Genomic DNA, 14063 nt, shown 5'->3' on the forward strand with positions numbered 1-14063 from the left:
AGTAAAAGCTGAGAGTTTTTCTTTATTTTGTTTATTATTTTTTTTTTTTGAGGATTTACTTAGATGCTCAAGGATGAGTTTTCAATTGTTCCTTGAAACAATACATTGTTACATTTACTATATGTCCTTAACTAAAGGAGGTGAGAATTATTTCGTATAGTGTTATTATCACAAATGAAAAAAAAAAAAAACACTATAAATGTATGAGATTTTGAACATTATTTACTTTATTAAAAGAATATCATTGTTCAAATTCTGAGAAATATGCTGTGGAAAATAACATAGAAATGTGGATTAAGGCAGGAAGACAGAAACTTGATGCAAAATTTATGCAAAACCAAATATTTGTATTATGTCGGACCATAATCCCTTTTGGAGAAACACACTGTGAATTTTCAGTAGAACATTATTATAATCCCAACCATAATACAATCCAATCAATCATTTTCTCATTTAACATCCTAAAATCTCTCATCCATCCTTTAGAGGTCAAAGTCTTTCAAATTGAAGTTGTTCACCTTTTATAGCAACAAACATTAAAATCATTTGTCAAAAAGTGCCGATCAGCTGTCAAACTGGACTATATATTTCACTTGAAGTCGCCAAAGATACAGATTCAATAGGTACTTGTTATCCATTTTGACTGAGCAAAACTTGTGCAAGTCAAACCAACATTGTCTCGATTGTAGCCAAGTCACTGTTTTTGTTGTGTAGTGCGAAAATATAAACGAAGTGATTTTCCTCTAACTACTTGAAAGCTGTACCCTGTTTCATATCTCATATCATGTATTTCATATCTTACTAGTGCCATCATACTTTGAAACCACTTCCTATTAGCATTCCATATTCACTTTGCAAATGATTCTCTGGCATTAACACTGCAATGTTACTGTATGTGATTGTGTGTATGTGTTTGTGTGTAGTGAGACCGTCTTCTGGATAAAAGCATATCTAAAGAAGAAGACATTTGGAAGACTTTTTCTCTGTGCTGGTAAGTTTAACCTCACGACCTGTGGGACCCTGTAAAAACAGTAAATATAAGAAATGTAATATAATGCCTGCCCTACAGCCTAGTAGATTTGTTACTGTTCTTGTTAACTTATCAAGTTGTCAAGATATCATAAAACTACAAATAAGAACAGTTGAATCACTTGAGTTCTTAAAAACTCAAGAGTGATTGTGTGTTTCACTATTAAACATGCAGACAATAAGCATCAATATCCATTTTATGTATCACACACTGAAAACTCACCGGCTTCTTATTTGACTTCAGCAAAATGTCTCGTGCAAGAGCAGCAAAAGACTATAGAAAGAAAGTTCAATTAAAAGTAGACCAACTACATAAAATTTAACAGTGAAATGCACAGATTTACTTTACAGTTTATGTTTTTATTATTAACAGTCAGACATTTCTGAAACAAACTCATAAAACTTATCTCAATATCAAAACAATCATTACTAAGAATATAAGACGAATACAGATAACTGTATGACAGATAAAGATCAACCGTGACTATAAACTAACGATACTAGACTGAAACTAGAAAAAGGCATTTCTTTGTCCATACCTCCTCAACATTGATGCTCGATTTTGCACTAGTCTCGAAGAATCGAATACCATGTTCCTTTGCAAGCTATAATAAATGAAAAAAGAGAATCACTTTTTTTAAATAAAATAATTTAAGTTTGTTTTAAGCTGAAAAAAAAAAACATTTATGTAGTACAAAAATGAAAAAAATTTGACATGTGGTATGTAGTGATGCTGTAAATAACATGCTGTAAATAAACTGACTGAAAAGCTATTCCTAGCACCAACAAAACACCTTGTATGCACCTGGACCCGCATATTGGTAGTATGTATGACAGCGCTTACCTTCTCACCTATCTCCTTTGACACTTTCCTTTTGGCCTCAATATCACACTTGTTACCCAGTAACATCTGACTTACACCTACTGATGCATTCTGGGAAACAGAACATAAGAATGCACTCACTTCCTCATTTTCTTCATAACCGAGACTGATAACAAAAGGCCCCATTTGTATTTACACTGCATCTCTTTTCTGGTAACCTGTGCAGGACCTACTTCCTATGGCATCTTATCAAGAACTGAAACTCACATTTAATAAAGCTTGTTTCATTTTATGCTTTTCTGGCGGTTGCAAGAAAATATCTGATTGTAATCAAGGGTCATATGTCCACCTTTACTGACAGGCACTAATTCATTTAATCATCTACTGCATTACATTTTCTTTAAAAAAACAACAACACTATAATGACTAACAAATTATCTGTTAAATTATTTTATTTTCCTTTTTCGCTCTTACTTCTTTGATGCTCTTCATCCAGTTCTGAATATTCTCAAAGGATTTTTCATCAGTGATGTCATACACAAGGATGATGCCCTGAAAGACGGGATCAAAATAATGCACCATTACCATCATGACAAATCATGTGTATTATTTGTCATGCTTCAATAACTGTTGAAATAATCTGGGTTTCACAATAACCACATAAGTAAGTTCACAGATGGCTATAGGACCAAAAAGAATAGTCTGCATTAAACATGTTTCTCGTCTCACCATAGCCCCTCTGTAGTATGCAGTAGTGATGGTCTTAAACCTCTCCTGTCCTGCTGTGTCCCTAGCAAATAAAAGCAGTTGCATGCATAAGACATTTTAGCATTCAGAAAGCTTGTCAGTAAAAAAAATGGCATGTTTAATATACTTCTTTTATAGCAGCTGGACTTTGCACTTCAGGCTGTCATCGTGGCCAAACATAAATGACTTTATTGAATTGTCAGAAGGTTTGTGGGAAGCCTTAGCTAAAGTCAACCGGACTCCACCTTTGGCACATTTACACAGAGCTTACTGTTTTAACAGTGAGTTGTCAAACAGAAAAAGACAGTGAAGACGTTTTTTGTGTACACAACACTGCCACTGTATTTACACAGACACTCTGTACATATGTAAAGAATTTTCACTGAATAGACTTTAATAAAGCATATCTTATTATGCTTTATTAAACCTACTAAATCTCTGATTTAACAAACATTAAAAAACATTTAAAAATTACAAATATATGTCAGGGTAAATGTATAGTCAACTGAAACTAAAAAATTATCAAAAAATCATTACTTAAAATAAATTGTAACTGAAATAAAATATTAAATAAAAATAAAAACTTTTATTTCAACTAGTTGCCAGAATATTTCTGTAACATTTCTCATTTTAATTTAGTTTAGCTTGTTTAGTTTAGCTTCAGTACTTAAATCACTAAAACTACCACAGAAATTAAAATTAATTTAAAAAAATTACAAAAACACACATCAAAATTAAAATTAAAACAGAAAATATATTAAAAAATATATATATATATTTTTTTTTTTTTTACCAGACTTGCAGTTTGACTTTCTTTCCCTCAAACTCAATGGTCTTCACTTTGAAGTCAATACCTAGGAAAAAGAAAAAAGGGAAACAGATAAACCAGGAGGGGCAGGAAGGAAGGGTGAACATGTTTTAACCCCAAGAGGCATAATAAAAGTGGACTAATGAACGTCTGCTACATTCAGAAATACAAGAGCAGACATAATGAGATACAATCACTGCTCTGATGGTTTAATAAACACCCTGGTTTGTTTTTCAGTGAATTAGATGGGAAAGGGGAGAGGGAGGGAAGGGGTCTTTTGAAGATCTGGGTGAATGCACTAAATGCCATGGAGGATGGCCTCCATCTGATGCAGAAAAGAAGTGGGGTGTAGCTGGGGGAAGAGATTGCAAAATGAGATACAGAGAGGGGGCAGGCTGTGGCTGGCAGAAGCAAAGTAGCGCGAGAGGGCCGGAAATGCAATCAGGGAGGAGGATACACACAGAGTACGGGATGATCCGCAGGACTGATTGAGTTATACTGGGGCAGGCTGGAATGACATGACGTTTAGACTAGTACTGACATGAACAAACACTTGGGTAGCACTTGTTTTACAAGCTAGAAACTTGGCAGAAGAGCGAAACGTCTTACCATATCAAACAGTATTTGAAACAGGTTCACTCTGTTCACTTACCGATGGTTGATATGTACGTTGAATTAAAATTGTCCTCTGCAAAACGGATGATCAAACAGGTCTTGCCAACCCCACTATCGCCAATAAGCAATAATTTAAAGAGGAAGTCGTATTTCTTTGCCATTGTTCGTTTCACCTAGCTCTTTTAGCAAGTTTTAGATGACTTTCCCCCCTATTTGTTCCTAACACTCAGTCACGCGCAACCTTTTTAAAATCCCTCCGTCTGATTAATGTCCTCCTCGTTTGAAACTTCATGGATTTTCTTTCCTTGGAAAACTGTCACCGGTGAACTCAAGTTTCGCTATGTTGCGTCTGTACGTCCAGATTAGAAGTAAACAATTCCATAAAAACAAAAGTGGAAACGTTTGCTCACAGCCCTTTTAACGCGTCTGTGGTGAGTTTTTCAGTGCGAATGCCACGCATTCGCCATTTCGGTCCGCACTGCGCTAGTTTTCTCTCCTGTACGACAGGCTTTCAGCATTCATCCATACATAGACAACAGCGGACGTTTGTTCTCCCTAAACTTTCCCTTGCCCGAATTCCTAAAAGCTGACGTCGAGGGAGGGAGAGGTTTAATAAAACAGTGCTGTGTAGAACCGAGAAACGAGTCTCTCGACAGAGGGCGCCATTGACACACAAGATACTGAAATAACGCACCCGTTGAACCCATAGCGGTTTTCGGTGCGTTTTTGAAATTGGAAGCAGGGTTTGTGACGTTGTCAAGAATATCTATGCAAACACAATGTTATATAATGCCTTTTAAAAATAAAATAGTTTTTTGTTTATTTATTTATATATATATATATCAACTTTAAGTGATCCATTTGTGGCCTTAAAATTTTAAGTAGTCATTTTTATTATAAATGTATTCAAATATTATAGACTTTTAAATTATTGTTATCTATGATAGGGTAGGGTCTAAAGCAGTGGTCTCAAACTCAATTCCTGGAGGGCCACAGCTCTGCAGAGTTTAGCTCCAACCAGCTCCAAATCACACCTGCTTAGAAGTTTCTAGTGATCCTGAAGACCTTGATTAGCTGGATCAGGTGTGTTTGATTAGGGTTGGAGCTAAACTGTGCAGAGCTGTGGCCCTTCAGGAATTGCGTTTGAGACCAGTGGTCTAAAGGCTCTTCCCAAAAACTCTACATCACTTTTCTAAACATTGTACTGAAATCAATTGTTTTGCATAAGTAGTGATGAATGAATTTGTAATGGATGTGCAAATTGGGCCCATATTGACTGTCCTTGCCACAATGTAAATTAGTTAGCAGAATTGTTTTAGTATTATTCATACAATTTTTGTTGTATTTAACCGTATTTTGAATTAGCTTGTATTTTTTTGTATTTAACAGTATTTTGAATTAGCTTGTATTTTTTATAGCCCTATTTCCGTTTTAATTTTAATTTAGTTTAAGTTTTAGTGGTTTTGTTACATGTCTTTGTCATTTGTGTTCGTTTTTTTTTTTTTTTGTATTTGTATTTCATTTATTTTTATTACATAATTAGTTTTATTAGCAATTGTAGTTCGTACACTTATTTTATTTCAGTTAGTTGCCAGGGCAACATTTCTATTATTATTTTTTAAGTTAAATATTCTTAATAGTTTTAGATAAGAGTAATAGTTTTAGTTAACAATAATAAACACTGTCTATTATAAATATGTGATATAATGAAATAGCAAAAGGATTGAAAAGGAAAATTGAAATGATAACAAACAGTTTAAAATATTATAACATAAAAATTATTAATCAATTATTGTAATAATATATTATACATTATAATACACGAAATTATGGCTTCAATGTTATCTTTATGCATATATCTGTTAGCAGTTAGGTTGAATATTATTACGTATAATTAAGTATGACCAAAGACTTTGGTATGACGTCCGAGAGTTTAAATGCCTTTGAACTTTCCTACATCCTTACAGCCTGTCTAAGCTCAGTTCTTTGTAAATAAATGAGTTAGGAAGAAATGCTTTTATTAATGTTAGTGAAGTATTTCCTGCCCCTGCTCTCGAGCCCCGTTCATATGCGCCATGTATTTCCGCTGACCCCCCTTTTCGGCTGCTGCTCCTCTGTCGCCAACATGCCTGTAAGTGCGTGCGAGTACAATCAAGTCCATTTAAAACCTAATCACGCATGGTGTGCGCATTAAAAAGCATCGATTGACTAGGGGAGGATTTTGGTTTTATGAATTTATCGGCCACGATATATTCATTTGATCTATTTTGAGGTTTGAAGTTCGAAAAGAGCGAGATGCGTGCTATGTGTATAGGAACGACGAGATGGCCGCGTGCATTTGCGTTAGAAAAGCATGGAGAGCATCGCGCTTCCCATATAAATAAAACACAATCTTGATCATTTCGTTGAGATTGTGTAATTACATAACTTGAAGAGAATTATTATGTTTGAAGGTGGAATATTGGTCGCACACCACTCTCATTGTTGGTTAGACAGAAAATAACTTGTCAAGAATCGAGTCGCACTTTGTCGTGGCAGTGTTATGCGTCCTTTGACAATCGGCTGTATCATCAAGCCCATGTAACTTGTCACTTATGTAACATTTAACGTTATTGGGTTACGGTGTTTATACGGATGCTGCTATCGTATTGAAATGCCATAACATGGCTGCGTCATAAATAAACCATAGCTGAGACCCTGCAAATGTGATTGACAAATCTCTCATCACTTTCAGCTCGCGAAGGACTTGCTGCACCCAACGCCAGAGGAGGAGAAGAGAAGCCACAAGAAGAAGCGCCTCGTACAGAGTCCCAACTCTTATTTTATGGATGTCAAATGCCCAGGTAACATCTGCAGTGTAAACAAGCAGAGCTACTATGAGACATTGGTTACAGAGCTGTCACTTTGTCACAATTATTGGAGCACAAGACAACATTTTCAACGGCCTTTTTTCTGAAAGTATTTATTTTTTCCCAACAGGTATTTTTTAAATGTCTTTAAGTGTTTTAAGCTTGTAAAGCGAACCAACCAGATACGAGGTGAATCATAATACAAATTTTGATTTGAAGCAAAAAAAAACTTTAAAAAAATCTGAAAATTGTGTACTTAGCTTTAATAAGGGAATGAATACAATCACAAGAAACAGTGAGTGACATAATTGATCATTTGAAATAATGTGGGTTGACAGCTTTACCAAAAACATAAAGAATTAAAGGGTTATTCTCCCAAAAATGAAAATTCGTTCCAAACCTGTAAGACCTTCATTCATTTTCGGAACACAAGTTAAGATATTTTTGATTTAATTCGAGAGCTTTCTGACCCCCTTTAGATGGCAACGTAACTACCACGTTCAAGAACCAGAAAGGTAGTAAGGACATTGTTAAAATAGTCCATGTGACATCAGTGGTTCAACCTTAACTTTATGAAGCAATGAGAATACTTTTTGCGTGCAAAGAAAACAAAATGTTTGCGCATTCACGAGAGTACCACGATGCATGCGTGTGATGCTACTAACGTAGGAGCCAGCGTTCTGACGTAGTAACAGGGTCCCTGACTCCCAGTTCGATCTCAATATCCACCAAAATGACCCCTTGATTATGTCATTACGATCACTGTAAACTGACTGCTAATTTAAAAGATGTTACTTGAATAGAGTGCAAGTTCTAGAAGTAAAAATAGCATTAATGTTTTCCATAGGGGAATGTATTTTGAACAAATTCTGAGCTACAGGGTTGTTGAGATGGCATATGGCTTTTTCAAAAGCATCAACCTGCACCAACTTATTTTATGGATAATTGTTTACCATTTTCACCAGAATTTCTGGTGAAAAACCACAATACCTACGATTCTGCAGAGTAATTTTCACCAACCAGAGAATCAAAATAGGCAAATTGCACCAGAAGAACTATTTAGCACCCACCCACTCACATGAAGCACTGCAAATAAATAAACTTTTTTTTTTTAAAGGATAGGAAAAGAAAAATAATGATATTGCTGAAAAAGTGGACAGGCATTGTTGTTGTCGGTGCCTATGCTGTGTGTCCACATAAAATGGACCCTGACTGCATATGTGATCATAAGTTGATGCATTAGAGTATGTCTGAAACTTGTCACCATTCTCTCTTTGCAGGCTGTTATAAGATCACTACAGTGTTCAGTCACGCACAGACGGTGGTCTTATGTGTAGGATGCTCTACAGTGCTGTGCCAGCCCACCGGAGGAAAGGCGCGCCTCACAGAAGGTATCGCTTGTATACACTGACACCAATGCGCATGACTTTAGGGATTGCCCAAAGCATGAAGCAACCTAGTTTCTCTAGTTTCTTGAGAAATCCGATCCCATGAGCAGAATCCCAAAGTGGGCTTTTCTTCTTTCTAGCAGCAGTCAGAACATGTCACACTAACACAATAAAATACAGCCTTCAGAAGATGACTAATGAATTCATGTTTTGGTGTGGGAGAAATATGGCTGGAAGTGCACTCACAGACCAAAGATACACATACATGCGCTTGTAAATGTGCCGGTGCCATGGGAACACACCCACACAGACCACCCTAGTGTTTCCCACTTGATCATTGTTCTCTTCTTGAGCTGAAGCCTGATGATTGGTAAAGCTCTGAAACTCACTGCCCTGCTGGCAAAACGTTCAGCAGAAAGCAGGAGAGATAGTAGCAGATTGTTTCTTTACCACTCAACACCATTGCATTATTTAGTTCCCCACCCACAAATTGACATTAATATGTTCTATTATTTAAAGAATTTGAATTGCTTCATTAGTGCGGATTTGTAAAACACAAATTAATTTTTTTGAGAATTTGAGATTTTTTGAGAATCGACTAGAGACTATTTTGATAATTGATTAATCGATTGTTTCTTTGCTTAATTGCTCAGATTAAACAAAAAGCCTTTATTTTTTGTTACATATATACATATATATATATATATCAAATCAAATCAAAATTAGCATGTTAATGCAGGCGATTAATTTTTCTAGTTTAACTGCTTTTAACGCAGGGGCGGAGCTAGGGTTGGCCACCCCACTCACAACTGCTGCTTCTGTCTCTCTTATTTCTTGACAAGAATTGAGTTTATTTAGACGCAGAGCATCTTTACGACTGTGCTCGTAGCACGTGCTCTTTAATTGCATGCACAAATAAGGTGGCATGCACTGTAGCCTGTATCATTTCATATTAAAGCGCAAATGGAAATAAAAGCATGTGTGTCAGATCCGTGTCATGTTCAGCAGCGGCAACTCTCAAACTAATAGCAGCCAAATATCCTAATAACCCAGCTGATAACAATATCCTGATGATGATACTCAAATATCCTAATTACCTAGTGATATCTGTTAATCAAAGAACAAAAGTAAAAGAGGAAATCAATAACTTTTGTAGCTGTAAGATTCGTCTATATTTAATTTCGAATTTAGTGTTTGATAACTTTATTCAATTTCTGAATATTTCCTACTAGCTGAAGGGCAACGGTAAATATGACATTTATTATAATGGGTTTATGTTAAGATTGTTTGAATTTCACTTAAATTAGAAGTTAGTTTTTCAAGTCTAATAAATGTTAAAATTGATAGCTTTTAATTATACTGTAATGTTAGCATAGTCAACATTACATATAGTGAATGGTTAAATATTAGGAAAAAAAGAATTTCCTAGGGACATCAGTAGTATTGGTATCAGGGATACTTGCCTTCAGTCATAAAAAAAGATACCATTAAACAAATATTAAAAATATACTGTCTTTGTTGTTTCTACATTAATTTGAAGACGGAATGATAAATTATTGCAATATAAAAGAATATTTAAAAACTTTAATGTAAGGTGGGATTAATCAATTAATTTCAGAAAAAATGTGCGATTAGTTAATTGTTTTTAATTAATTGACAGCACAAATAAATAAATCTATAATGTGAATGCATTTCTCAGTTGCACTTCCTGTTTGTCGCTCACTTAAGTCTTCGATGTTTAAGAACCCTGTTAGGACAAGCCATTTTTCAAAGTAAAACTGCTCATGAATTTCTAACATTTACGGATAAGAAAATAACTAAAATGTAAGTAATGCGCTGGTGAAAACACCTCAAGCACATTAATCAAGCACCTGACAAGGCAACCTACATGAAACGATACACTTACAACATTCTTTAAAATGTTTAATTGTGTCTTGAACAACTTTTTCTTGCTCTGTTTTATCTGCGGGTTTTTTTCTTAGAATTACATTTTCCACTACTGTGTGGCGAAATACATAATTGATTTCAAACTGAATTCTAAAAGCCTTGTTCTTTCTCTCTGTTAACAGGATGCTCGTTCAGGAGAAAGCAGCACTAGTCTCTCATTAACCAATATGCAAGGACGAGGAAGACCACGGGAGGAGAGACAGGATTGGCCACTCCACAGGGATTTCAGTGACTCCGAGGCCGCGTTTCTGATCTATAACGGGGCGATGGAGATGAAAGCTAAACCGAGAAGAGTGCTAGAAAACTTCAAATGTCAAAGTGCTGTCTGAACACAGACCGTGTGAGGTGTATAACCACCAAACCTGTCTCTCTCTCCCTCACTTACTTTAAATAAAGGTTCATTTTTCATTTATGTGTGTGCTGTGGTAGATAATTTACCAGCCTATCTGCGTTGTCACTGCCACATAAATATAGTTTTAGTGTCATACTTGTCTGTTGTATAACTTAATAATATCACCAGGTAATACAAATATTCTTTCTTAAATGTTGTATGCATTGTCTAGATGAGCAACAGGCCGACTGTTCACACTTTACAGGCATTATACATAGACTATGGTTCAAAAGTGTTGGGTCAGTACGATTTTTGAAATATTTCTGAAAGTCTTATGCTTAGTCTCTTACGGCTCAAAGCTGAATTTTTTTTCAGCAGCCATTCGTCGTCTTCGGTGTCACATGATTTTTAAAGAAATCATTCTAATATGCTGATTTGATGCTCAAGAAACATTTGTTTTCAAGGTTGATAGTGGTTGTGCTTAATATTTTTGCAGAATCTTTTTCTTTCAACATTCTTTGATGAACAAATTAAAAGAATTCAACTGACTAAGAAATATTTATGAATGTTATAAATGTCTTTACTGTCACTTTTGATGCACTTTTAATGCATCCTTGCAGAATAAAAGCATTATTTAAAAAAAACATCTTACTGACCTCAAACTTTAGTTAGAGTAAAAATAGGTAGCGCAAGTAAAAATAATAAATAATACTCTTCAGGAACCTGCGTTTGCATGTGTTTACTGTTGAATTGTATAGACCGTTACAAAGGAAAGAACCATTTACTTGAAAGATTCTCGCTGTGGCTCGGGGGAAAAGATGCAGTAAGTTACTTGGTACTCCAGATCCACTGTTTTCTATGCAGATCCATTGTTTTCTCTGCAGGACTTTTGGTTTTGGCAGTGATGGTGTGAGCCACAGGTAGAAATGGTCTTCGTCTTCTGAAAGAAATTTAGAAAACATTCACTGAAAAAAAGAAAAAGGTAGTATATTGGTCTGGTAGCATGTTTGAACCATAACATGCCAATTTAGGTGCACTTAACTTTTTCCTCATTAAAAAAGTTTGATGAAGTAAATAGCAGTCATGTTTAAAATGAGGTACAAGATAACATCCTTGTTTGTAAGCAAAGCCACAATGCAATGGACAGATCTTTTATTTTGTATTGTGACACATCTGAGTGAAAATTATTATCTAAAAGAAAACAGTGTAGGGCAGGGACATCATTCAATTCACCTGGTTTTGATTAAACTTGCAGATGATTGTAGGAAAGGGGCGGATTAAGATTAAATGATTGTAGAAGTCCTTCATACATCACCAGAGAAAAGTCTGTGGTTTTACCAGAAGATTGATGTATGACGTAAAAAAATACATGCTTGGATAAATAATTCACTATAAGATTATTTAGAAAATAGATGGATTTTTGATTAATGCTGACTTTAACATAAAAAGAACTGAGTGTACCTTTAAGGTAAAGCAGCTGGATCAAATAAAATGGGAGTGTCACCTGTATTAGTAGAAGGTTTGAGGATTGCAGGTACAGTCTGTGTGAGAGACGGCATGGTATTGTACACTGTGGAAATCATACATTTAAGAAAATATAAAAAGATCTGCAGGGCCAAAGCTTCAAATCCTGATTCTGAATCACATGATGGCTCTAAATTCAATCACTGGGCATCAAGCATATTCAGTGTCGCACAGAATCAGAAGTGAAAACGCTTGAGTGTGACTTCTTTACCTATGAAAAGTGCAGCAGTGGTGGCCAGTACAGCAAACAGAGCAAATACTGAAATGAACAAGTGGCCAGAATTTGTCCCAAGATGACCTGAATATACAAATAAAGAGCATTTTCAGAGCTACAGAAAAAAATGTGTATGTTACACTACTGTTCAAAAGTTTGGAGTTAACATTTTGTTTTGTTTTGTTTTTTTAACATTAAGGCTGCATTTATTTGATCAAATTATGTAGTTGTCCCACAAATTATTAATAATTTCCCTCATTTTAGTAAATTGTGGCCACACTGTACTAATTTGTTCCCTTAATTTAGTAAATTGTCCCCAATTTGTACTTTTTCATTCCCTGATTTTAATTGCATTAATTTTTAATTTGTGCCCACAATTTAATTGAAATGAGTGAATGAAAAATAGATCATGGCCATGGACTAAAATGGGGGAATAAATTTAAAAAAATGAAAGAACAAAATATGATTTTTTGGCCACGATAAATATATTTTTGTCAGCAATTTTCAGCAGCCATTACTCCAGTCTTTAGTGTCACATGATCCTTCAGAAATCATTCTAATATGCTGACTTTGTGCTCAAGAAACATTTCTTATTATCAATGTTGAAAACAGTTGTGCTGCTTAATATTTTTATGAAAACTGTGATGCATTTTTTTTAGGATTCTTGAAAGGAGAGTTCAAAAGAGCATTTGTTTGAAATAGAATATTTGCTGTCACTTTTTTGTCACAATTTAATGCTGAATAAAATACAAATTTCTTTAAATATGCATTATACTGACCCCAAACTTAAACGTTAGTGTAAATGTAGAATATAGTGAAAAATTGCTCTCTAACCTGACTCCGGGTTGTCCATCACTCTAGTCACCAATACAATGTGCTTTTGTGGAGAAAGGTCTGTGTACAGGGTAATGCTTGCAGTAGACGGTACCTGATCCAGGAAATGTAAGGTTGGATAGACTGAAATAAGGAGGAGAGTGGGGTCTTCATCTGACCAGACTGGATCAGATAACACAATGTCTGGGGTGTCTGACTGAACCTAATTAGATAACAGTGAAGAAATAAAAAAAACTGAGAAGTGATTTAATTTCAAATGCATCTCTCCCATGATCCTTCTCATTCTCACCCTCAGTGTACTGAGCATGTCTGTGGTGCCAAACACTGTGATTTCAGCCACAGGCTGCTGGGAGGAAAGTTTGATCTTAGTGACGGGACAATGGAAGGCTGGTACGTACGGGAGCTTAAGGGATGACTGAACAGAGTGTGGTGACTGAGGAAGCGACAGCAGGGCAGCTGGGGCTGACTGAGTCCGCAGACAGGCAGACAGATGGATGGAGAGAGACCGAGTGGACAGGAGATGGAGGATGGAGTCTGACTGGGGCTGAGAGATCCTGCAGCTGTACTGAGCTGAAACAGGACACAACGGACAGGTTAGAAGTGAGTCATAAAGGCTTGCTTCATAGTTAATCAAATCAAATAAAATAAAATAAAATAGCAACATGTATTTGATCAAAATGCAAATCTGTAATATTGATAAATATTATTACCATCTAAAATATTTTCTGTTTTATATATCCTTCAAAAATCATTCTTATATGCTGATTTGGTTCTCAAAAATTTTTTTTTATCAGTGTTAAACAAACAGTTGTGCTGCATAATATTTAAAAAAATAATTACATTTAATTAAATTTAATTTAAAAATACCCTTGGGCTCGTTCAGGCTTCAAACATAACATGGAGCTTAATACATAATCTTGTGTAAAACTTGTTTCACCAGTGTCTGAATTGTAG

The 14063-nt window shown here is 35.3% G+C and overlaps 2 protein-coding genes and 1 long non-coding RNA gene across 5 annotated transcripts; 1 reads left to right on the forward strand and 2 right to left on the reverse strand.

Moving 5' to 3' along the window:
• Positions 1 to 209: 209 nt before the first annotated feature.
• On the reverse strand, positions 210 to 4710 carry LOC107699545 (ras-related protein Rab-13-like). 3 transcript variants are annotated; one of them, XM_016500839.1, is made up of 8 exons: positions 4060 to 4708; positions 3393 to 3453; positions 2582 to 2642; positions 2327 to 2404; positions 1874 to 1963; positions 1569 to 1634; positions 1253 to 1303; positions 210 to 1020 (listed from the first exon to the last, which is right to left on the reverse strand). In XM_016500839.1, exons 1-8 carry the CDS (start codon positions 4181 to 4183, stop codon positions 952 to 954), a joined length of 600 nt encoding a protein of 199 aa, XP_016356325.1. In that variant the 5' UTR covers positions 4184 to 4708; the 3' UTR covers positions 210 to 951. The 3 variants fall into 3 exon arrangements, with proteins under 3 accessions (XP_016356325.1, XP_016356326.1, XP_016356327.1); XM_016500840.1 differs by lacking the exon at positions 1569 to 1634 and having other exon boundaries at positions 4060 to 4710; XM_016500841.1 differs by lacking the exon at positions 1874 to 1963.
• Positions 4711 to 6055: 1345 nt separating this feature from the next.
• Positions 6056 to 10618, forward strand: LOC107699547 (40S ribosomal protein S27-like). The gene is made up of 4 exons (XM_016500842.1): positions 6056 to 6153; positions 6757 to 6865; positions 8152 to 8262; positions 10329 to 10618. The coding sequence occupies exons 1-4, from the start codon at positions 6091 to 6093 to the stop codon at positions 10355 to 10357; spliced, it is 312 nt and encodes a 103-aa protein (XP_016356328.1). The 5' UTR covers positions 6056 to 6090; the 3' UTR covers positions 10358 to 10618.
• A 1355-nt stretch (positions 10619 to 11973) lies between these two features.
• Positions 11974 to 13232, reverse strand: LOC107699548 (uncharacterized). Its single transcript, XR_001635468.1, has 3 exons — positions 13110 to 13232; positions 12273 to 12359; positions 11974 to 12107 (listed from the first exon to the last, which is right to left on the reverse strand). It is a non-coding gene; the product is annotated as an uncharacterized LOC107699548 (long non-coding RNA).
• Positions 13233 to 14063: the final 831 nt, after the last annotated feature.

This window comes from Sinocyclocheilus anshuiensis, unplaced genomic scaffold, assembly GCF_001515605.1.
Source record: "Sinocyclocheilus anshuiensis isolate Anshui unplaced genomic scaffold, SAMN03320099.WGS_v1.1 scaffold670, whole genome shotgun sequence".
Classification (NCBI taxonomy): Eukaryota; Metazoa; Chordata; class Actinopteri; order Cypriniformes; family Cyprinidae; genus Sinocyclocheilus; species Sinocyclocheilus anshuiensis.

Excerpts from the sequence above, each read along its gene's own strand:
- LOC107699545 (XM_016500839.1), bottom strand. The coding sequence starts at position 4,183 with ATGGCAAAGAAATACGACTTCCTCTTTAAATTATTGCTTATTGGCGAT. Across the intron at positions 3,454-4,059 it reads AACGTACATATCAACCATCG|GTATTGACTTCAAAGTGAAG; the intron begins GTAAGTGAACAG and ends TCTTTTTCCTAG. Across the intron at positions 1,635-1,873 it reads CAAAGGAGATAGGTGAGAAG|CTTGCAAAGGAACATGGTAT; the intron begins GTAAGCGCTGTC and ends CATTTATTATAG.
- LOC107699547 (XM_016500842.1), top strand. The coding sequence starts at position 6,091 with ATGCGCCATGTATTTCCGCTGACCCCCCTTTTCGGCTGCTGCTCCTCT. Across the intron at positions 6,154-6,756 it reads CCTCTGTCGCCAACATGCCT|CTCGCGAAGGACTTGCTGCA; the intron begins GTAAGTGCGTGC and ends CATCACTTTCAG. Across the intron at positions 6,866-8,151 it reads TATGGATGTCAAATGCCCAG|GCTGTTATAAGATCACTACA; the intron begins GTAACATCTGCA and ends CTCTCTTTGCAG.